Genomic DNA, 25042 nt, shown 5'->3' with positions numbered 1-25042 from the left:
CCCATCTGCCTGATTTGATGAAGCAGACTTTGTTCTGTGAAACGCGTCATCCACTTGATCCAACCTAAATATAATGACCCTGTGCACACAGAATCTTCATTTCTGATTCAACCATTTCCTCTAAAGTTTGTGTTCTCTGTGCTATAAACACACAAGAACAAATCATAAAAATATTACAAATGTAAAAATAGTAAGTCAGTTCCTTGCAAAATTGTAATTTTTGCACTATCATACTATACCCCAAACACTCACCTCATTGCATCCCGGATTATCCGCTAGCTGGTGGCTGCTGGCATGCAATGGCTGCCCAGCATTGACGGGGTTAAGGACAACTTTATCACCAATGACAACCTATAATAGACAAAGTTTGAACGTATATATCAGCAATTAATGAATGGGATTCTATAAGAGTTTTGCAAATATCCACGCAAAATTCCCCAACCGGCGGCTTCTGAATCCAGCAGCAAAGTGGTTAATGTCGCCACTACTATACTGCAGGCTGGAGGTACCTGGAGCCATCATTCCAAAGCCGCTTATTAAAAAAACTTCTCCCAATACGTAGTGACATTACAGCCTGGAGCCCAAAATGACTGAAAGTCGAAGTCTTTAAACCAAGAGAAAAAAAATGTTGTCTAACCCAAATTATGCAAGACCCCGGGCTTTCCACTTAATGTACAACACTACATACGGAGTTCTGAGGGGGGAAGAACTTTTGATGTTGCAGTTTGGAAGGTTCAAATTATAAAGCTCAAAATGTGGCTGTTTTTACACAACAGAACTTATGGCTTCATGGGAAATTATTAAAATCTACAAAACACACAAAGCATTCCCAATTCTGCAAGTATGGGGGGAGGGGGACATGAGAACCCAACAATTAGACTCATCATATGTAATACAAAAAAATATGCGTCTGTGTTCTGCCAAGTATTCCCTTGTAATTACTGTCACCTGAAATGACAGATTAGGAACCTTTACCATCCCCTGTTCTGTTCTATGCAGGAGAGGGAGGGGGTGGTTAACAAGCGTGAGGCATTGTTATACCAAAGTCATATTAAAAAAAAAAAAAGTGTGGATTTAGCTATAAGAAGAACATAATCACTAAAGATTTGATGTTAAGAACTAAAGTTCCACTTTTAAAAATACACAATCAGGCAGGTCATTGAAGAAAGGGACATGCAATGCAATTGTTTTGCAATTTTCTCTTTCCCGCCCGATAGCTCCTGATTTCAAGCACATGTAACTCTGAATCATCAGAAAATTGTTCATTATATGGCCAACAGTTTTCAGACCCCTGACCAAAATATCTATATGGACATTCCAAAACCATTATTTTGCCACTCCTTTCCATGATGTATCAAATCACCTCAGGTAATGCACAGAACCATGAAGCCCCCTGACCACCACACACATCTATTTGGACACCCCATTTCAAAACCATTAATATTTTGCCACCCCTCCCACACTGCCTCCACCCAGGTGATCACTCCCACAGACCCGTGCCCCATTACTCACGCTGTCGCCAATTGATCGCAGCTTGTAAAATGGTTGGATGTAGAACCAGGAGCCTTCATTGCCTGCCTCATCCAGAGTTACCCGCATTGCATTCTTCTCCAACAGAGCCGGGAGGCGTTTGTTCACCGTCAGGTATTTGTTACTCTTCAAGTGCAGCAGCTAAAGAGGGAAAAAGTTTAACAGTTCTATGTGAAATAAGGACTTCCAAAAGGGACTTCTAGATATCAGATAAGACTGGGTCCTGATAACTCTTCTGCCACATTCTAAATTGTTTCAATTTTTAGAAAGATAGGGGAAACAAAACCTGAAATAAGCTGTAGGGACTTTTTGTTTGGTACATTCAACATCCTTTGTATCAATAAAACAAACTATCAATTTACTGTATTGTTACACCAATACATAATAGAACATAGAGCGTTGCATGAGATGTGCTTATTAGTAAAACAGTTTTTTTTTTCAGGTATAAACAAAGGCCGAGTGAATCACTCAATAAATTATTTAAAGGATGGTTATGTTTTGTACGCGTTTCGTAGTTATGACCACTTCCTCAGAAAAAGAAAAAACATTCTGCATATGATTCCAAAAGAATACCACATTCTCTCTTATTAGGTATTGGTGGAACAATAATATAGGAATTGTTTATTGTTGATAAATGAAATCGGTGTGTTTTAAATATACTAAGGGCATTAAATAGGGATGCTGAATGTGCCAAACTGAAATTTCCTACAGCTTAGGTCTTTCTAAACATTTATCAGGATTTTACCTGTCTTTAGATGCCAAATAGAAATAAAGGGTAAAAGCAGGCCCATCACCAAACTTTTTACTTTACATAAAGGAGTGGATAAACCTCTTGTATAAATAAAAAAAAATACCCATGTTATGCATCCCAGGAGGCTTTGGGCTGCTCCTTCTGCCCATATCCTCTTGAGTATGCTTAATCATTCTTCCTGCAATGGGGGTTGGGGGGGACATGCTGACCTCACACATGCACAGTGAGATTGGCACTCCTAGTTATCCCCCATTTACAGCAGGCTACATCACCCGATCTGACACCTGTGCAGTGCGAGACCGAGTGATGTCGCCAGAAGAAGCAAAAAGACTGACAAAGATGGTGGCGTCCCAGCGCATAAGGAGGATTCAAGGATGGTGCAGGACCCAATCGGAAAAAGCTTCAAGAGGTCTGCAGAAGTAAAAGTAAGTAGAATATTTTTTTTTTTTTTTTTTTTAATGGATAGATTAGGGAATAGTTAGAATCCCTATTTTTTTCCTTTGGTTCCCCTTTTCAGTGGGGGAATTCAACATAATTCTTGTCGCAAAGATAACAGGATGTGGCTATGTGCAGATGCTTGTTCAGTAAAAAATAGAATAGGAATAAAAGTCCAAAATGTTCCAATCTTTACTGTAGCAACTTTGCTAAGCATGCACAATATTTGCATCTGTTTTATTTTTCCCAACGCCCGTAGTATAAGTTCATTTTAGGTGTCATTTATCTTCTACATCAGTAGAGATAGAAAAATGTTTATGAAATACAAAAATGGATAAATTAACATTGTTTTATTTTTTTGGGTGCTCCCATTACCTTCATTAGTGAACATATAGAACAAAAAAAAAAAAAAAACATTTTGAAAGCCCAGCTGATCAAACAATAGACTCAAGCCCCTGTGTGTATTTCACTATTTGTTCCCATGTTAAAAATGGATGAAGAAACTACTTTGTGCTCCTTTGGCTCTGGAACATTAAAAGTATGCATGTGATCAGAAGGGCAGAGGTACACCATGCCCCTGATTGGAGAAGGGAGGGGGATCACGGGCACATCCATATCCATTCTTTTGGATGTAGGAATCCATATGAACAATGCCCATGGATAGTTGTTAATGAAACAGATACTTCCAGAAAAATGAGAACTGTAAAAGTTTGGATGCACCATCACTTTTTTGGTCACCAGGATAAACTGAGGGTCAATTTCACCATCATTCAGCATTGAGAAAGTGATCGACTTCTGTGACCAGGGTTGCCTAAAAAATCTAACTGATTTTCATGTTAATAACACTGAAAGTACGGTAAATTCAATCATCAGCATCTTGGCTGATAAAATACTAGCCCACTGGTGAACGTCAGGGCTGATTAGCTATATCAAGACCGAACACCAAGTAAATCCCAATCATGCTGTTAAAGTACTGCACCTGAATGACATTCCCGTACTGGATAACTGTTCCCAAAAGCTTTCGGTTTTCTGTCTCGTTCTGCTTTTTCTCCAAATCTGCAGCATGCTGCAAGAGAAGACAAAATGAAATCATTACATTGATTCCCCTCGTACAAAGTTCTTTAGGTTGGTGGTAGGTCAGTTTTGGAACTCACGTGTAGTTTGTTGAGGAGGACGGTGTCCGTTGTGTTACTTGCACCGGGTTTTGCTGCTTTCCAGAATTGTTTCTGAGCTGAATATCTGTTCATGGGGCACAGCCGGAACAGGCAGTCTGCAGGAATAAAAAGGTTAGAAAAAGCAGGCGCAAACCTATTGCGACTCGGCTTTGTTTTTTCTTTTCTCCTGCATCATTCCAGAAGATAATTCATACCAATCATCTGGTCTTTATATTATGTATACATATGATAAGAGGTGCAATTTAGCATCTCCAAGTCTGCTGTGCTTACCTGCTTTATATCATTCTCTTGCTTCCTTTATGGACATCACTACACTGGTGGATCTATTCCATGTACTATACAGCATCCTTCTCAATCTATATCTCAATCTAATCTATATCTACATCTATTCAGCATCTGTACAAAGCAAAAAAAATGCAAAAACTGAATGTCAAGGCATTACAAAAAATTTTTAAAAGTTTATCTCTCTAATACCTGACCACACACACATCATCTAATATCACTAAACAATGCTTTTCGAAATATATACTGTATATCTCAATGCTATTCGAATATACTGTATACCTCTGAGATGAACACACAATGTATTTTAGGCTTAGATACAAAGATTTTACCCCTGGAGCCCAAACACTCTAGCAGGTGATATGAATGCATACCCATCAGCCAATGCATTAAACCCATGGACAATTGAAGTGATCACAATAATGGCTACAATGATCTCTGACAAGGGTGGGGAATATACTGTATCAGGCAGAAAGAGAACAGTCCATTGTTGAAGGTTATATGTTGGGCAGGATAAATGGACAAGTGTTTGGATCAGAGTTATTTTGACAAGGGTCAAATTGTGATGGCTGGACAATGAGTCAGAGTTCCTCCAAATGGCTGGTCTTGTGGGGGGTGGGGGGTGGAGGGGTCCTGGCATGCAGTGGTTGGTACTGACAAAAATGGAGCAAGGACTAACCAGTGAATTGGTGACAGGGTCATGGCAACCCCCAAGGCTCAGTGATGTGCCAGTGAAGTGTAAAGGGTAAAAATGTAGTTCTGGCCATGATAGAAACATTAACCACACTTAGGGGATTACAGTTTACTGCATATTGAGCTGCAAAGCCACAGATCTGTTGCATACCCATGCTGACCTCTGTCCACCACCAAAAACACCTACAATGACTACTTAAGCTTAATGACTGTTGGAAGGTGGCTGGTCTAACGAATCATTTTTTTTTCTAAATGTAGATGGCCAGGTGCATCAATTACCTGCGGAAGAAATGGCAGCCAGACGGTGGGCAGTTGTGTGCATGACGGGAAGAAGGCAGCCAGACGGAGGGCAGTGGTGTGCATGATGGGAAGAAGGCAGCCAGATGGAGGCAGCAGGGTGCATTATGGGAAGAAGGCAGAGAGACGGTGGGCAGTTGTGTGCATGATGGGAAGAAAGATGTCCTGATTCCAGGTACCCCAGGACACCCAAGGAGGTCTTGTGGTGTCCGTGCCTGGATGGGTCACAATATTACTTTACAATACATTATTAGGCGGGTGGTTTTAATGTTTTGACTTATTTGTAAATAAATGTTCAGGCCTTGCAAAGACAAATTTGCAGATTTAAAGTTTTGGGGGTTCATCAACGCTTTTTACTTATATAAAGGCTTTTGTTGAAGGTCTATTTTTCATGCTTTGAGTGACAATTTAAAAATGAATAGAAGGAATAGGACAATTAATCCCCCTTGCAAATTGTGTATCTGACTTTTTTCAGTATTGAGAAAATCTTAGCATCCTTATCATGATTTAATCTGATGAGCGCGCTTAGCACAGGTGATTCTGATTGTGTATGTGCAGTGCTACCTCCAGATGGGGGCAGTATAGGCCACACATGTAGCTGCAGACATCCTGCCTGGAGTAGGTACACTGAATGCAGTTGACTGGGGATTAGAAGGGAAGATCATATGGACATCTGGAGCGCACAACAGTTTACGGTCCAGAGGAGGAAAGAACAGATAAATTGTTGCAGATTAGGACATCTGCACAAGTGATGCTCACTGGGGGTTAATGAGGTGTGAATGTATACCTTTCCATAGGTTTATAATTCACCACAATGGAAAAAACAATCCAAGATAGAAAAAAACGATCTGTGAGAAACAAATGGACATTTCATGAGAAAAATAAAAGAGATATGGGTCAGTCTGTATCTACTTCAGGCATATTACAAACATCCATGTTACTTTCTCCAGGTTTTTTTTGTTTTTTTTTTTTTTAATTGCTTAATAACTTGCTTATCCTTTCTTTTTACTACTTCCTTTTAGATCTATAGTATGTTTATATTCTAATTTAGGCCCCAATTCCATAGCTTTAGGTTAGGTTGTTGGGAGATTCAACAAGCTGGAGTTGCAGCATTGCTTACATGTGCTTACATGTACTTCTTCACAAGGCCCATACACACCAATAGCCCTGAGATTCAATCACCTGCCGGCCATTGGATTATGGATTAGGTCCATTGTGCACACCTGACCCGGGTTAGCAGGCTTTAAAGAGAACAGAGCTGATCAACAAGTTTGCTCTGGATAGAGGTCTGGCTCCACCTCTCTATGCTTTGGATACCCCTGTGAATGCTTGTTTTTACTTGTTTTCTGTTCTTTTCCTGGTCACAGGCACGGTACACCTCTTCACCATCCACTGAGAAAATATCATCACAGGTTCTTCTCCCAATAGGTTTCTAAGTGGACCTATCATCAGATTATTTCAGTGCCACATGCTAAGAAATGTGTCACAGTAACCCTTCCAGGTATTCATTCAGCACTCACCTAGACAATACCTTCATCTGCTTTCCTGTCCAGAAGGACAAAACCATATCTCACCTGGTCACAAAGTTACAGTCTGATCACTGGGGAGAGACAAAAAAGTGCTTTCTCCAGCCTGCAGCAAAGTCACTGACTTCAATAGCTCAAAAACGTTTTTTTGCTGAAAATGTAACTGTTGTTGAATAATATGAAGGATTTAGTTATTAAAAAGGTCAACTTTAAGTAGCAGGAATATTTAGACCAAGCTAAATTATTAAAAAAAAAAAAAAAAAAAACACAACGCACATTTTTTTTTGAGGAGCCAGCTCCATCCTCCTAATAAGGCTAATTAAAGTCAAGATCCTTTTTTTTATTTACACAAATGATTTGGCATGTATTATCCCCTACATATAATTTTCTTTCATATACAGAAAGAACAAATAGAATAAACAGGATGTAAATCAATCTTCATGGGAAAATAGAGACTACAGACCAGAAGGTGACAGATGCTTCACCTTGTACATGGCACAGAGACCTTTGAATGCTTTTAAATGCAGAGCCAGGGGTGGCACATAAATGCCATTGATGGACCATTCCAGCCGGTTTCATATTTGCCATCAGTTGGGCAGATTGAACTTTAAATAATTATTAATCAGTATTTAGCACCAACATATTACGCAGCACTGTACATTAAATAGGGATGGTTTTGGCAAGGTGGTAAAAACACTACACAATTGAAATAGATTTGCTACGATCACTGCAAAAACGTTGTTTTCTTCTTAGATCCCTCACTTTACATGATGAGGATTAATTGTTTATTTGCCACTTAACAGGAAATAAAAGAAATGGGGGGTAACTGTTCGCTGGAGCTCACGATCCGACTTTTTACAATAAGTGGACAGGAAGTCATCAGTGTGCTGGTTTATCTCACCTGGAACTGGTTTAGTTTTATTTATAAAACAGTAATGATGAGTTGAAGTTTATATTTATCCAAACCACTCATAATCTTAAGTATTATCTTGTGTTGCTGATGCTTCATCCTTCTGTAAACAGCAAAGTGCTCGGCTAAATTTTTTTCATCTAAATTGGCCATTTCATGTAAAATGCGTTGTGCTTCTACCGATCACATGGTGCAGAATTTAAATTGAAAGCCACACCCCCTATACGTGTCACAACCCTGCACAGTGGAGGTGGGGCTTGGACAACACTTTTCAATGATCTTGAAGCAAGGATGACATTTATAAATTATTCTGATTTGGACAACCTGGATTTGGGGCAAATAAATGGCGGTCTCAAATGCACAGCATGCCAGCTACCTGCACCCTTTGACATTTTCTCAGTTGGGACCCTGGGAAATTGCCCAATTTGCAACCTCTCCTCCCTTCCCATACTGGTCCTAGCAATGATATTATGGTAAAGTAATGTTTCATAAGATTTTAAGTAGTGCAGCCTGAATAATCAAGTGGCTCCCCTTCTGTTATCCAGCTGCCATTGCGTAGGCAGTCTCACTCCTTTTCCTGCATTCTCTGTTACACAGAGCAATGCTATTGGTCAAAACCGACGTGGAAGATAAAGAAAGCTAGGAGCACAAGCAAAAATCTTGCTGCGCAATATAAGAAAATTATGTATCCTACGATCTAGAAATAAAGCAAAAAAATTAAGTACTGATAATGTTCAAGTTTTAGGATGTTCAGGCAAGCATTTGCAGGACAGGGCCCCCAAACCTGCTGGTTGCACATCTAATGGGGAGAGGGGGTCCAAACTGGGAGGGTTGGATACATGACTGCTCTGCTAAGCATGAAATGCAATCTAGTTCACAGGCAGTAAGGTCAGATACAGTTCGTGACATGCTGGGACTTTTAGTTCATCTGCTCCGAGGTTTGATCCATTTAGGCACAAGCGAAAAAACCTTTGCCGGAAGAGCGTGACCCCTGGGTGGATATGAAGGGGTTAAGGCACTGTCATGCAGGGTTGCTCCTGCATGGGAATCTGGAGAGAGCCTGCTGAGGAGGGATGTCTGGGAACAGAGAAGGCTGCTCCGGGATACAGGCAGCTAACTTACCAAATAAGGGCAGCGCAGTGCGCTCCAAGGATAGAGGAGGGGGAGCAGAATGTGTTTGATATGGAGAGGATGCAGGAGGAGATGAAGGAAGACACACCGGGTTATACAGAGGGGCAGAAGTGGTAAAGGATGCAGGGCAAGGGGGACCACATACCAGAGCAGCGTGGAAAAACTTGGCCCCTTTTTACGACCTCCCCAACTGTATTTAACTTAAAACACTACAAAAAAAAATCTTCAAATGACAACTGGAGGGTTATTGCTGCAAAAGGCAGACTTTTGGGTCATTCCATGCAAAAAGTAAAATTTAAAGTAGATCCCAACTCCAAAACATTTAGTTTGCTAAAGCTCTTTACATCTTTGATTGCTTAGCTTCCTTTTATTCTCAGTGCTGTGGATTATCTGCAGCCTTATTAGCTACTTCCTGTCAACATGCCCTTCAGCGATGGCTGCATGGCATTTCTGTGTGCAGATGATGTCTGTGGAGAATTGGAGGAATAATCACCTTTGGGGTCACTTTTTAAAAAGCTGATGATTAGCATATTCACCTGAAAACTAGTGTCTTTTTTAAAGCAGATATATTGGCCTCCATTCATAAAAGTGGCAATCAGCTGATTGTCACTTTGTGGATCACCACCAGATGATATTCACAGGCCATAATGAAGTTCTGTGGCATTCTTCCCGATTGGCACTTTTGCAGCAATCACCAATTTTGAAAAGTATGACTGTAAATTAAAATCATGGTCTGCATAAGACACTTTTTTAATCTGGTAATTAACTCTAAAATTATTATAAGTAAACAGGATTTATATAACACCAACATATTACGCAGCGCTGTACATTAAATAGCAGTTGCAAGTGACAGATACAAACAATGGCGCAGAAGGCGGCGAGGACCCTGCCTAGAAGAGCTTACAACCTAAGAGGAGAAGGAAGTATCATACAATAGAAGGAGGAAAAGGAATGGTCGGTGAGTAGTGAAGGTTTTAAGAGGCCGAAGAAGACAGGTAGGCAAGTTGGAAAAGATGGGTTTATGGGCTCTTTTGGAAGAGCAGAAAGTAGGAACAAGCTGAATAGGATGAGGAAGACCATTCCAGGGAGTCAGGGCAGCTCTAGAAAAGTCCTGAAGCCGTTAGTGTCACGAGGTTATGAGTGAGGAAATCATTAGTAGGTAATTGCAGGAGCGAAGAGAGCGGCTGAGGGGACATTTTTCTATCAAATTGTCGGCTTTGATAACACAATCATGTAAATCCCCATTTGTGTAGTTCCTTTCTGTGTTCAAAAATGTCTGACACAGGGCAGCCACCGGCCCTAATGTCTAGCAAAATTATAGTACAGTAGCCATGTTTTGGCAAAGAGGCAAAATGCTTTCTTCTACCTGTAAAATATACCTTGGGAGATGTTTCAATAAAGGTTGATATGTATCCGATGCTTCTTATCTCTGAGCCAGCATCAGAGATGATCACTTTAGAGTGATTATGTTACGGTGATCATATTACTGATCCCTCTGTGCAAAGTCTTTTCTCCCTTTTATAAAGCCAGATAAAGATGTGATCTGTTATCGGATATCCACTTTATAAATGTGTCCCTTGCAGCACATGTGTAGGCTTACAACCCAGGAGAACAATTGTGAGACAGCGCCTTGTAATTCCTGGCTGCTCCAGACACTTTGGAGTGTTCTGCCCTGTTGCGTTTCACATAATACAAATGAAAAACACAACAGGGATTTAGCTGTTGCTAGCATGGCAAGGTGGTAAAACAACCCCACTTCAAAACATTGTTAAATAATTATGCAGCTTATAAATTCCAGAAGTACAAATATGTGATTCGAGAGGCTGCCCTAGGCAGTCCGGAGCCTGGCTATACTATGGTACATAGTGGGTGCAATGTTGTCCCTCTTACAATATAGAATAATATTGAATATAGATAAAGCCAGAAAGCCAATCACAGCTCACATAAACGTCCCCTCAGTTCTCCATTGCTGATCTCAGCCAGTTGCCAGAGCTAAACACAAGGGTTGTCGACTTTACAAAAAGTCTAAATTTGGATTTGTGCTCATTTTGTGGAAAGCAGGGCAACATATAGAATGGAGAATGCAATTTTTTGTTTATTAGATGTCCCTACATTCACATGCTTTGGGCTAATAAAAAGTTTCCTTTAAAGCTGCCATCCAGCCTTCCCTTTAAAAAAAAAGTCATATAGTCAATGGGCCCCCAATATAAATTTATTGAGGGAACTGAATTCTCCCAAAACCTCATCTGAGCCTTAAATAGTTATTTCCAGTTTCTAAAAATGATGGTTCAATCAGAAGCACTGTCAAAGGAGGCTAGTGAGGGCCAAAAGACCCAGAGACTTTGAATCACTATTTATTGAGAATTAGAAGAATTCGGGTAATACATAGAGAGAATAAAAAAAAAATCAGCATTTTGGTCACAGCTTCCTAATCTTTGTGCTAACCTTTTGCATGAATCAGAGGGTCTGAATCCAGGACATTGCATGTTACTCTACAGCCAAAAAACTGCATTGGAGAAGGGAGGAAGGAAAAAATGAAATGAAAAAATGAATGACAAAAATAATTTCCAAAGAAGATTACTAAAATGAAGAACCCCTGGACTGAATCCCTCGGTGGGCTACCAAAAGACATATAGGAGACCATATTCATTGAATTAAAGTGAAGCTGTTCCCACTGAGCCACTTGTCATTCTGGTGGGTATGCCGACTGGTTGCAATAGCAAATAAGAAGCAGTCATTTATGAATCTTTGCAAATGTTGGACAGGATGGAATATAAATCTATTTCTCACAGATTTATTGCCCTAAGGGCCCTGTGTCACATTCGCAACATTGTTGCAGCTACAAATATCCCTCTTTTTTCCTGACTTGATACAAAGTTGCTGCTAGCTACAATGCTCATCCATAGAGCTACAAATTACTGTGTGCCAGGATCAGCAGCAGCTGTATTTGATGACACAAGTAGCTGCTGAAGCTGGCAATTTTATCTCGGACACCAAACGCTCCTGTTTTTTTTCAGGATGGAGCCAACACCGAACTCAGTGAATACAATCTGACAAAAAACGAGGAGAACAATTCTGTAGCTGCAAAGAAAAAAAACCTTGCTGGCCTAAGGCAGCTCAGCAAAATATCCAAATTTGTAACCAATGTAAATATTTAATGCTAAATGTGTATCCAGGGAGGAGGGGGGAGTCTTTTCTCAATTTTATTATATACCATGGTCTGTAATGGATGAGTAGCCTTGGTGTCAGACATTTGCAAATGTCTTAAATCAGAGTAACCTTGGCCTGCAACATGTCAAATGGACTGATCAGTTAGTAGGGTCAAGGTGGACATTTCTTTTAAACTGTCTGTTGTTGAGTGACATGCTTGTACACCAACACCCTAAATCAAATAATCAAAGGCTGGCTTTTTATGTTATTGGAATTCCAATTGTGGGACCTCCAGTGGTGCGCAGCATTACCAGCCATTATAAAAACCAATGTGTGCCATTCTCCTATGGTGCCTCAAGCAGGCTTAACTCTATGAAGGTATTGTGGGACCAAGGATACTAACTACTACAGGGTCTAGGCGTAAGAAGAAGCCATTGGGTGACTCACTAGTTTTGGCTGGATTTTGATTCCTAGACCGGAGACGTGCATAAGTGGACTTTCCAAGAAAGTGAAAGACACTTCCGTGCAAGAGGAGGAATCCGCTCACACAGGCACAGCTTGTGTATACAACTTAACACCCTGGTATGTAAACCAGCCTGGGTCAGGGTGTCTCAGCAGTCTGTGCCAATACAGCACCTTGATCTTCCTGCAGACCCTCACTTTGTGTAAGCATCATTCTGGATACCTGACATTTGCAGGGAAAAAAAAAAAAGAGGAGTTACAGTAAGGAAAATACCAGACAGGCCGTTCCAGAACACTGAGCATTATGCTTACATTACTAGGAAACGGCTCCAGGGAACCCCGAAGCAAGAGACACTGGCGGGAGCCCAGGAGAGAGAGAGAGAGAGAGAGAGAGAGAGAGAGAGAGAGAGAGAGAGAGTGAGTGGAGGAGAGGTGAGGGCCTGCAGGAAGATGGAGAGAACAGCAACAAAAGACTGGACAGGGTAATACTGTATCACACACGAGCACTGCAGGGGAAGCTTAAAAACAGGACTCAATAAAAAGAGCACAGGATTCCAGCATTCAATCATCAAGGGCCCCAAATGGAAAAAAAGGTTCTGTTGCACCATCTCTGCAAAAATACAATCTTTTGTCAATGTTTTTCAATGAGATAATTTTTGTATCTACCGGTACTTTATATTTTCCACCTGTCCATGACATGGAAGCACTTTGCAAAGTTAATAGAAAGCCAGCTGTGTGTGTTGGATGCTTCTAAGTGCTGATTTCCAGCCACCACCATGTCACCCCTTCCAACAAAGAATCCCCTCCATACAATGAGATCTGCTTGCACATTGGAGATGTCAGGGCTGAACTTTCATTACAGCCACCTAAGTCACAGCCTGCAGAGCTGCCGCACAAAGTGCAAGTACTCCACCAATAAAGTGCACCCATCCACACTGATCGGGGAAGCCGTCCAAAACCTTTATTATTACACATAAGGCACTATGGCAACAAGAGATTAATCCAGCACCAAGTGCAAGTATTTCTTTCATCCAGAAACCACAATTCTGGGCATTTTAATGTGCATGAAAAACCGCTGTAAATTAGAAGCTGCAGCAAGTCCAATAAAATCCACCTGTGAACTTTGCGTAGAGCAGCTCGGAGATCGAGCAAAAGTTAAATGTAATAATTTTATTGGGCTGTTTATAATTTGGATTTAAATTGTTTAAATTTGATTTCTGTTTAAATTTGCATTTCTACAATGCTGACATTTTCTGCAAAGTTTTTTTCTACAATGTGAAATGAATCCGCAACATTTTACAAACACAGCAGAGGGGAAGGAAGTGGAGCTTTGCTAGAAGAGGCAAATGCTACGTCTCCTTGGGGCCGGTGTGGTGGTGCCAACATAAAGCTCATTCATCTGTCTGCGCCTGCAGCCGCCTCTCGCACTGGCTATCGGGGTGAGAAGACCCGGCGATTGCATTCAGGATGCTGAAAGTGACAAGCACCACTAGAAGCTGCCAGAACTGGAATAAACCTCCAGCGGTGGACAGGCGCCTCGGTTGTCACAAATCACTCCAATTCTGACCCATTGGCTTTAATAGTGTGAACACATCAGAGCCTGCAATCACTTCGCTCTGCCTGCAACCTGAATCATGCCTGAATTATGCTGCTGCAAAAACTCCCTCATGTTCACTTCCCAAATCCTGCCCATTGTGCTGTTAAATTTGGAACTGACAACTATAGCCTGTGAGCCTGTTAATGAATGATCCACTTCTAAAATAAGCCATGCACACCTTTGCATGCTCCTAGGTCTCAGACTACAAATCAAAAGCCAATCACATAGTGTGTCTCCAGATCATGTGATCACACGCATGTATAGGTGTTGGGGCTCTGATACAGCCAAGGTAATGAAGGGTTTATCCACTGCAGCGACCCCTGGAAATTACTCTATGATGCCACCAACTGTGCTGGACTCACCTCGAAACTTTTTGGGTGGGTTGTTCAGGTCCCCTGTTTCGGGCTGCACCACACACCGGTCATCCACCAAGCTAAAAGAAAGAAATAAATTACTTGGCACTGGAAAAGAAAAAACATCGCATTTAAATTGTGACCAAGAAAGAGGTCATATTGTAGCTCATCAGCCCTTGGATGAGGTGGCTGCATTAGTTTTTTTAGGATAACAGAAGACAACCCCCTCCCCTCCATAGCATAGTGTATTTTGTTCTGTGGTCCTCAGCTGAGGATTCATTCATTCGTATTAACTTCTTTAATTTGACTTGGTATCAGACTCCTGTATTCCCTTTTACAGTGGGACAGAAACTGAAAGGGGCAGCCAACTGGGTGCTCTGCATGCTCATGAAAAGCCAAAAAAAAAAATATGCAGACACAGACTGAGCAGGGATATATTATCTTAAGTCTAATGCTGCTCTGTTATTTGCGCCATTGACTGGGGGGGCGGGCAGGTGACCAAGCTGTTCTGATTGGCTGTTGGGGTTGGCGGGCAGGCTGTGACGCCTGTGACCAGGCTGTCTTGATTAGCTATCTTGGGGTGGGGAGGTGGCCAGTTTCCTAACTGCATCAAAAAAAAGCAAAGCCGCCAATCAGTCCGTACTATCTGGCATGGAATGTCAATGCAAGGATACAGAAGGATAGAGTCTCTGCAGGGCGAGATTGGGCACCTAAATACATTTATCTATGTTTGGGAATCTTTGGAACGCAGATGCTTCTTTTTGCCTTTTATGGTCCAAATCTTTCATTGGATGGAGACCATTTCTCCGGCATGGAGATAACACATCTATGTATTTCAGGGGTATATTGATCATGTTTCCTAGAGTTCAGCTTTACCACGGATGCCAGTCGTAAATGAATCTTTATAGTACCACTCACCCCAATGTGCTGATGAATCCATTCACCGACCCCTCTGCATACAGGGACACGATGTCCCCCACATGGAGGAAACTCGATATCTTCTCAGACATGTTTGCTGTTTCTGCAATAAAAGAGCAGAGCCATCAGCAAGGGCGATGCCAAGGTGAAGCTGGCACAAGGGTGGCATCAGCATCATGTGCCCCGTCAGGACAGACTGTTCTGCATTCCAAACCTGCAGCAGCATCTGCTCTGTCCCAAATCCTTCCCAGTGCAGACAGGACATATAAATGACAGCACAGCATGACATATAACCCAGCATCCACTGCGATCAATGTTTTATATAAAGCAGATTGTTTTACACAATCAAAGCCCGGCTTTGAAATGATAGGACAGTGTACAACTCCAAAATCCAGACCATCCACATGTCCCCCATCACATATAAATAAGGCTAATAAAGCATTTATATGACATCTGTAAGAAATATGCAACTACCAGCAACCTTGTGAAAATGCTGACTTTAGAGTGATACCTGAAACAAGCATCCAGCAGATGAAGTCAGATTTTCTGATAAATATAGCACTAGATCAGTGATTTTGAAAGCACTGAACACATTAAAGCCATGCAACTAGCATTTTCAGGAGAGTTAAAAAAATGGCAGCCTATATGTTTATCTGATAGCCCAGCCCATGACCTGTGCTGGGGGCTGGACTGTCTGAGGTAGCGTGCCCATCCCATGCCCTGCGCCGGGGGCTCAACTGGGAGTGCAGCAACATTGCATCAAAGGGAAAATGAACATTACATACCTGGACCCTAGTCTGTGTTTCTGGAATGATGTGCCAATCCTTTAATTATTCTGCACAAAGAAAAAAAAGTTAAAAGCAATATTAAAAACATTACAATAACATGCAGAAATACAAACATGGAATAAACAATTAAGTAACATGGTTTAATCAGCATGCCCTCATTTTCACCATTTTCCAAACCTGCATGTGGAGCAGAACAAGACTGCCCAACACTCATAATCACATTAATTTACCTGAATGACCGAAGCAGAGTGCACAGTTGCTACAATGCGCTTTTATTGTGTTCACTGGCATGAAAGAACCACGGCGAGCTTTTCATACACTGAGCAGAGTCCATTCATAACAAACAGATGGAAGGCCGCAGCGCATAAAAAACATCTTGTCCCCAGGGATGTACAAATCCAATCATGGCAAGCCAGCGATAAAAAGAAACCATGTTACTATTAATGGTAACCAAAGGCATAAAAAAGGAACATCGGACTGATTTTATTTATTTTTGGAGCTAATTTTATAGCTTTAGTTTAAAAAAATGCTTAACAGAATAGTAAAGATACGGGGTACATTGACGCAGCGTGTAAAGCATGCTGCATGGCTTGTGGCAGCCACTACAAAATCCGAGATTTGGGAGGAAAAGGAAATCAATGATCAGAATCACTCATCTGTCTATTTTCAGCACAACAGCTCTAGAAAGTGACTTTTGAAAAGTCCAAGGAGCACAACTTGCTGGCTACAAGTGGTAGTTGTTACATTTTCTAAAAGTAGAACTTTTACCCCTTTAGCTTGTGCTCTAAGAATGGTTTTACTGTACATATTTTTTACCTGAAGAAAAATGCAACCCAAAACAATCTGGGAAAATACTACTTGCTATCTTCGACAAGAAGAGGGGGTTAAACCTGTTCACAGTGGGGGGAAATCTTAGAAATAAAGGTAAAAATATGGGTTCTTTTATATTCCAATGGCAATGGATTACAAAGATCAAAATGGTCCTCATCATTCTGGCTTTAGATTGATCCAATATTGTACTATTGAGTTGAAAAAAAAAGGAACTTTAACATTTTATTTAATTAGGACAAACCAATGTTTGCACCAGATTAAGAACAGCAACTACTACAGCCAACCTGAATGCAAAACAAGACCTTGCTCACACCTATGTAATACAAAAAAACAAAATGCATCAGCAGGGACATCACAGATACCATTGTTGGATGAAAGAACTGAGCCACCTCCAGCTTGCTGAATGAACAGAGAAACAATACACATTGATACATTCACCACTCTGCAGTCACTTCCCCAACCTTAGACTGACAGCACTGTGTATCAGGAAACAGCCCAACTAGCCAACTTCCAAGTGGGGTGCCGTTGTGCAAAAGACTACAAAAGTCCATAAAAAGTCAGATTTTGGTGACCATTTTATTGCCATAAAAATCATAAGAGTAAAAACAAAAACATGCTAGAGGGCTGCTTACACGTAACTAGCTTGTATGGCCATGGAGATTGAGATCCAGGGCTATAAAGTGATAACTCGCTTAAGAGTCCTAAAAGGAGCAGAATACTGAAAGCAGAAATGATTCCATTAAATTAAAACTCATGATTTTGGTCAATGGAAGGCAGCAAATTAATCCAGATTTTTTTCCTCTGTAAAATGGCTGGGTAATCATTCATAAAATGACTTTCCAAAGAACTCATTGCCATTTATCTGTCCAGTGTTTTCTTGCCAGTCCATCAGACCACCCATCCATATGTCCATCATGCTTTTCAGCCATCCATGAATCCCTCAGGCCCTAGCACTAGGTATTCTTTTGGCCATCCATAGCATGTGCAAGATATCTGTATCCAGGTGGCTCTTTAGTCATTCATAGTTCTCCATAGGTTTATGGTACTACCTATTCATTGAATGCTAACTATTCATCAGTCTGTGATGCCATCTATCCATAGGGCTCTCTATTCCTTCATCCATCCTTTCAACTATCCATATCACTCTCTACCTTTCTATCCATTTACCTACAGAGAACTTTAGCCATTGACACATCTGTAAGCCTCTAGACTTTCTGGATCTTTCTAACATGGGGTAACCATCAAAATAACTTTCAGGTCTTCAGGTAACCCATCCTATAATTTCGATATCCACAGCTCACAGGACATTAGTGCGGTGGTCAGTGGGAAAAATACATTGCTGGCCATTGGGAAGAATGTCACCCTTACAGATAGCCAAAGAGATCATTGGTGTCATTTAAACTGACCTGAGAGGCACAAACTGCCCATGGAACCCCTGGAACCTCTAAAGGGAGCCTGCTCTGGAGTGATCTATCCACAAGGCACCCTATCCATCACTCTGATTATAGGACCCTCTATCCATAGCACTCCATAGCCCAGTGTTTCTCATTCAGGGTTCCTCCAGAGTTTGCTGGGGGGTACTTGAGCAATGAGCAGTTTGTGCTTCTCAGGTCAGTTTAAGTGACACCAATGATGTTTTTGGTTATCTGTTAGGGTGACATTCTTCCCAATGGCCAGCAATGTAAAAGACATTCTTCCCACTGATCACCAAACTAATATACTGTGAGTTGTGTATATAGTAATTATAGAAGGGGTTCCCTGAAGATCTGAAAGGTATTTTCAGGGTTCCCCCATATAAAAAAAGTTTGAGAAACCCTGCCGTATGGAATTGTTCTTCCATAGCTCTCTCTAGTCCTCAAATATACTCTTAGTGCCTTTGCATACACTTAACATTAATAGCTAATATTAGCTTTCACCCACAGACCTTAGTTGTATAGGACTCCTCTAGGCCTAGAGATCCCATAAAACAATTTACTAACACATTAGATGTAATGTTCATATACAGTTGCTCTCTACTTGGTTCTTCTGTAGTTCCCAGCTGTCGCCGTATTGCAGGTTACTGAGAGTTGCAAAAGACCTAAAACAACCCAGGCAAAAAGTTCCCTCCATCCCAAATGCAGACAGCTGTCTTTTTTGGCATCTTTCCCCAACATCAGCTTAACTCTTCCTTACATTGTCCAGGGTTTGGCTACAGTGATCATTCCATCTACATGGAATGATTTGTATTAGAACATTTGCTATAGACAAGCAAGTTTCTTCAAATGGATAAAAACCGAGGCAACAAGTTGATTGCACAGATATTGCCAAATGAGTCCTGAGAGGCCCAAGAAGGCAAATTTCTCTGAAGAAAAATAAGTAATGCCAAAACATTTTATCATTCTGGATCAAGTGGTCAGGTTTGGTCAACCTGTCAGGTTTTTATTGCTTTATTTATTTATTTTTTTATGTCCGAGCATTGTTACCAGAAAACAAAAATTTTCCAGTGGGGTTTATGTGTTCTGGTGACAACTATCCTAAAAGGGAAATCTCCCTCCGTTTGTTTTAATAGTAAAAGGAAACTCCCCAACGGGACAAAGATGGGAAAATTCTGGTGGGTTTAAGCAATCCAGACTTAAATGATACCCTATACCATAAACAACGTGTGTCTGTGTTTATGAAAAAAAACTATACATTTATTGCCACATTTAATGCCACCAACCCCAGCCTAACCTTCCGACTTTGAAGGGTAGTTGGATCAGTTGGCACCCTGAATCTAATAGAATTCCCCCAGAAACATGTTTTCACAACACAAGTCATTTATTCAGGACATCAGTGGATCATGTCTGCACTGTGTGTTGCAATGGAACATTTGTATCCTCTATTGGAAGCCAGTGACAACACAATCTCACAACTGGCAAACCAAGACAGAGCGTTGTCATCTTATTTCCAAACAAGAACTACCAAGGATTATTATTAAACAGTACTTTTATAGCGCCAATATATTTAATAGTGCTGTACAATAAATAGGGGCTGTAAATGACAGATACTGACAGTAACAGGAGGAGGAGAGGACCCTGCCCAGAAGAGCTTACCATCTAAGAGAATATTTAACAAACTGCATTGTTAAAAATACTTAAAATAATTTTTGAAATGGCATCAAGGTGTTAAAGCTTCTATGAGCTTTTAGTGGTTTGGATCACATTTACAAGATTACCAGTTTATAGTTTTCACAGTTACGTTTATAATCCTGTTGGCCAGAAAATACAATTTCAGGAAGCAATTCGTGAATTCAGGGAAGTCGCTCACAGATTCCACAAGTGATAATAACAAATATAAAAGACACCCTACAGAAGAATTTATTGGCAGTCTGCAGAATGTGATAATATGAGGCAGAGCTGCAGACTTCTTTGTGGATTCATCTCATAAACCTTGGCCTCCCACACAGCACAGACTCCTTCGCCCAGGACAGCATGGAGAGGAACAGGAACAAGTCTCATGTGAGCAAAATTCAACAAAACTCCATTTTAACGACCTCTGGAGACGAGGAAACGGCACAGTCCAGGGGAGGCAGAATCCTTGAATAAATAACTTGTAAAAAGCAGCAGAGCAGAGGTTCTGTAATATACCCATCCTACCCAAGTTTGGCATTTCATCCTCGGTTTTCCTGCTCAAGCACCCTTGCCAAGAAGGAAATGTGCAACCTTATCGCAGGACCCGGCGCCCTGCCAGAATGTTGTCCGGCATGGGACGCCCAGGAGGCCACACATACAACAGACGTGAAATGAAACAGCAATGTCTGCAAAGGAGCGAGCTGCCTATGGAAGAAACACTTCGATGAAAACTCTTTTTAATCCTTTCCCTATATTGATTTATTAAAGATCTCCAAAACTGGAGGAGATAGGGTAACATGGACAAACCTGGGTGATCAAGCAAACCTGGAATGGATTTCCTTAAAAATATTTGCCACATAGCAAATGATTTTGTCTTGGACCACATCCATTCTTGGATTTCTGGATCACCCAGGTTCTCTCATGAAAGTCTATCTTCTCCAGTCTTTGAGAGCTTTAATAAATCAGAATCAATTAAGGAACGAATGAAGGCTTTCATGTCATTAGGCACTGTACCTGAACTACTAAAACTACTTGTTTTTAATATTATACAGTATTTTTATAGCGCCAAAACCTTATGCAGCGCTGTACATTAAACTGAGGTTGCAAAATGACAGACAGTGAGTTTGTTGGTAGGTCAGTACCCAGGATCCTTTGTCCTCAACAAAAGCTGCACTTCTCTTCAATGCAACAATAAAACATTATGGATTCCCTTTGGAAACCATTGAACAGATTCAAGGCTGCAGATTGATGGATAGTTAATGCCAATTATTTTGCAGCATCGCAAGTTTATCATGAACATTACAATGTTGGTAAGTGTAGGGGGGGGGGGGGGGGGTTGGTTGTGCTCTAAGGACTGCTCCCCCCCAAAAAAAAAACAAAAACAAAAACACTGGCATCTGAAGCTATAATAAGGAACTGGCAAAGCTTCCATTGTAAGCAGTTCAGCAGTTGCATTGGATGCATAAATCTTCCTTAATATATTATGTGCAGTTAACACATAGTATGCATATTATTCACATGTAAAGCTACCCTGGGGAAGTTATCCAAAAGCTACCCAGTGCCAACATCTTAAAAGCAAATGAATACAAAAATGTATAAAAAGACTACAAATAACAATGGTAAATAACAATAAGTCCTCAAAAGCTTTGTACCCCCTTGCAATGAGGAGAACCTGGAGCCCACAGGACAGCAGTTTAGAAATTCCCTGGTGCCCGGCCCACCAAATCCAGGCACATCGGAAGTAATGGCAACACAACTCAAACCTTGACATTTCCACATTGTGGCCATCACCAGCTGCTTTTTTAACCTCTCCAGGATAAATCAGCAGTTTCCCTGGAACTAAAATGGGGTTATTTTGTATTTGATGCAAATGGTGCTTTAGAAAAGAACTTAATAATCAAGAATCTATTTTTACTCTTCGTGAAAACGCAGCTGCCTGGAGTCACGTCAAAAAAAAAAAAAAAAAAGTAGATTGGCTCCTAAATGGCGGCAACGAGGCAGAAAAGGTTTAATGACTAGAAGGAGGCTGAGCAGCTCGTTAGACCAATGATAGGCAAAACTGACATGACAACACGGGCAGGAGGGGGTGAGGGGGTGACCCCAGGACAGCAAACCCAGACTGACCACACAATTATCTTATGATCCATTCATGTCGGGCATCCAACAGGGTAAATATATTTATATTTGTGTTTAGAAATTTATGGTATGTGAAGCAGGTTGATTTGATTGATTGATCTCGGAAGTGAGATCATGGGTTTATAGATTTTGCATCCAGTGTTTACAGTCAGAAACACTGATTAGGCAACCTAATACCAACCACCCTTCCCAACCCAATATTTTTTAGGTCACCCTTAAGACCCATTAAAGCATGGAATCCAGAAGACCCGCAACAGTGTCCTGTGGTATCTGGCACCAAGACCTCCACTGGTTTGCTTTCTTCCCATAGTGCATCCCACTGCCCTTGGTTCCTCAGGTAATTGACCCACCCCAGCCATCCACAAGATACCACAGACCAGGCCACCTTCTTTCATCGCTCCATGGTCCAGGTAAGGATCATATGCCCATTGTAGGAGGTGAGGATGGGCACTCTGACTGATCTGTGGCTACACAGTCCAATACAAAGCTGCAATGCTCTGTGTACTTTGATATCTTTCTATCTTGGCTGACATTGAGCATTTAAGCAATCTGTGCTCCCCTGCAGGATCAAACAAGATGAATGCCAACAAACATATCAAGGAGTCTTGGGGTGCCAATGACCTTGTCACCACCCACCAGCTGTCCTTCCTTGGACCACTTTAGTTTGTACCATCAGTACATACCTGTACACCCCACAAGATCTGTCACTTTGGAAGTGCTGAACCATCATCCAGCCAGCACAATTTGGCCCCTGGAGTAAAATGATTAATTTCTCCTGCTTTCAACCTGCTGAAAACTTTCAAGAAGTGAAGTGTTGCACCATTATTGTCTCAGGTCCATTTGCCATTTGTCCAATCAGAACACTGACACGGTGATACAATCAGAACGCTCACATTGTGACCTTGCTGCAGCTAGACATTTTCCCATACACAACATGCATTCTTCCTGTATTGTAGCTCCATTACTACAGTAAAATGCACCAAGCACTTTATTTTTAACTAGAAGTTCTATTCCAGGCAATCTGAACTCCTCCTTTCAGTTGCACTCATTTTTAGACGAAATCTCTCCTTTAAAAGAGACTACCGCACCATGCCAGGCAACTTCCAGACAGATTCCTGAGAGGGCACAGATAATTAAAAGCAAATTAAACCTGAAGCAGTTGAGCTGTAACCCATCATGGGCACAGACTGCTGCAACTCAGAACAAAGCACACCTTCTGACAACCGTCCGCCAACAATCTCAGCGCTGATCAAGTTGTGGCAGTAATAGGGAGAGCTTCATTGACATGAATGTCAAAAATTTAGGACAAAACATAACACACAGCAGACATATGACAGCAGATTTGTCGGTTCTGACAGCCTTGATTGCTGGACATTAATTGTCTTTTTAGCTTTGTATGGCTCTATTCTAGGGCAGCACCATCCTTGTTAAGGCATTACCCAAGGTCAATATTAACTTCCCGCACTGAATGCTGGCTCAGAGATAAGAAGCATCCGATACAGATCAACCTTTGCTGAAACATCTCACAAGTTACATTTTACAGGTCAAAGGAAACATTTCTTCCCGTCACCAAAAACCAGACTGCTATATGATAAAATTGAAAGACGTCAAGGCCGGTGGTTGCTCTGTGTAAGAAATTTCTGAACGGACAAGAACTACACAAGCACCTGATTTACATGATTGTGTTATCAGAGAGGACATCTCAGTCTAGGAAGTTGATGGAAAAATACCCTCCTCCTCCAATGACTTCCTCACTCATAACCTCATCACACGCACGGCTCCAAGACTTTTCTAGAGTTGCCCCAACTCTCTGGAATGGTCTTCCTCATCTTATTCAGCTTGCTCCTACTGTCTGCTCTTTCAAAAGAGCCCTTATATCCATCTGTTCAACCTCACCTACCCGTCTTTTTCGGTCACCTAAAAACTTCACTACTCACCCACCATTTCTTTTCCCCCTTTTATTGTATGATACTTTCCCCACTTCTTAGATTGTAAGCTCTTCTGGGCAGGGGACCCTCTTGTGTCACTGTTTAAATATGGGTTGCAAATGACCGATACAATGTACAGCACTGCGTAGTATGTTGGCACTACAGAATTACTGTTTGATAATAAAAATAATAATAATGATGCCTGAACAAAGAACAGGCCATTCTTTTTGCCTCTCGTAGTGCTTTCCTCTGCAAGATATTGTATGCTGCAGCAAAGGTAAAGTGATATATCATGCTCGGCCCACTTTAAAAACATTGGAGCACTTATAAAAAGTGAACTCCTAACAATCAAAACACAGCCATCTGATAGTTTCCATTGTCACTTTCCCTTTATGCCCTGGAACATAAGCCACACCACCGATTAATGGAGAAAGTCCAAGAAACATAACAAATCAATTCATACACTATGAAAGATAAGTGGCTTCATGTAGATCTACATTTGGTGGAGAGAGATGGGGGCAGGTAGCTCCAAAATATGGCCGTTAGGGATCAGAGTAGCAAGGTCTGTATTTAAATCACAGTGAATTATAGGAGCAGATGGAAGCCAAGAGCTCTCCTTCCAGGTGACAGAACGACTGTCTGTCACTAGGCCGCCATGTACAATCTGTCACAAGATTAGGAGCATAAAAGAAGCGCTATAACTCAACTCCATAAATGCACTGAAAATCCAGTTCACAAATTCTTGATCCTTTTACCATAAAGGTGCTCATTGCATTGTACGACTGGATAAACGTACTCCGCGTCCTTCTAAATAAGCTGAAAAATTTGATCAATTCGGTTTGAAATTTCCTTTAATAAAATTGTCTAGGAAAGGTCTACAAGGGATTAGCTGTACCGGATCAAGGCCCCGGCGGATTAGTCGCTCGCCCTACTTTACCAGCCCAAGCATTTTGCTCCATTTTCAGAAAATTATGTCCACCAGCATTGGCGTTATTGGATATTAATATCGACACACTGGCCCGGAGAGGAGACGTGACGGAGGGAGCTGAGGTTTTGGCAG

The 25042-nt window shown here is 41.3% G+C and overlaps 1 protein-coding gene across 9 annotated transcripts in view; it reads right to left on the bottom strand.

The window, feature by feature from the left end:
* ITPR1 (inositol 1,4,5-trisphosphate receptor type 1) overlaps window positions 1–25042 on the bottom strand; it is a 114614-nt gene that overhangs the window by 70514 nt on the left and 19058 nt on the right. For all 9 annotated transcript variants that reach the window (XM_072420445.1, XM_072420444.1, XM_072420447.1 and 6 more), the window contains 7 exons: window positions 15996–16045; window positions 15211–15313; window positions 14302–14372; window positions 3871–3986; window positions 3696–3782; window positions 1513–1671; window positions 253–351 (listed from right to left, as the gene is read on the bottom strand). In XM_072420445.1, coding sequence (XP_072276546.1) covers window positions 253–351; window positions 1513–1671; window positions 3696–3782; window positions 3871–3986; window positions 14302–14372; window positions 15211–15302 — 624 coding nt within the window. In that variant the 5' untranslated portion in view covers window positions 15303–15313; window positions 15996–16045. The remainder of the gene's footprint in view (window positions 1–252; window positions 352–1512; window positions 1672–3695; window positions 3783–3870; window positions 3987–14301; window positions 14373–15210; window positions 15314–15995; window positions 16046–25042) is intronic.

This window comes from Pyxicephalus adspersus, chromosome 8 (assembly GCF_032062135.1).
Source record: "Pyxicephalus adspersus chromosome 8, UCB_Pads_2.0, whole genome shotgun sequence".
Taxonomy (NCBI): Eukaryota; Metazoa; Chordata; class Amphibia; order Anura; family Pyxicephalidae; genus Pyxicephalus; species Pyxicephalus adspersus.
The sequence above is the reverse complement of the archived record's forward strand: the minus strand, read 5'-3'. Positions and strand labels throughout refer to the sequence as shown.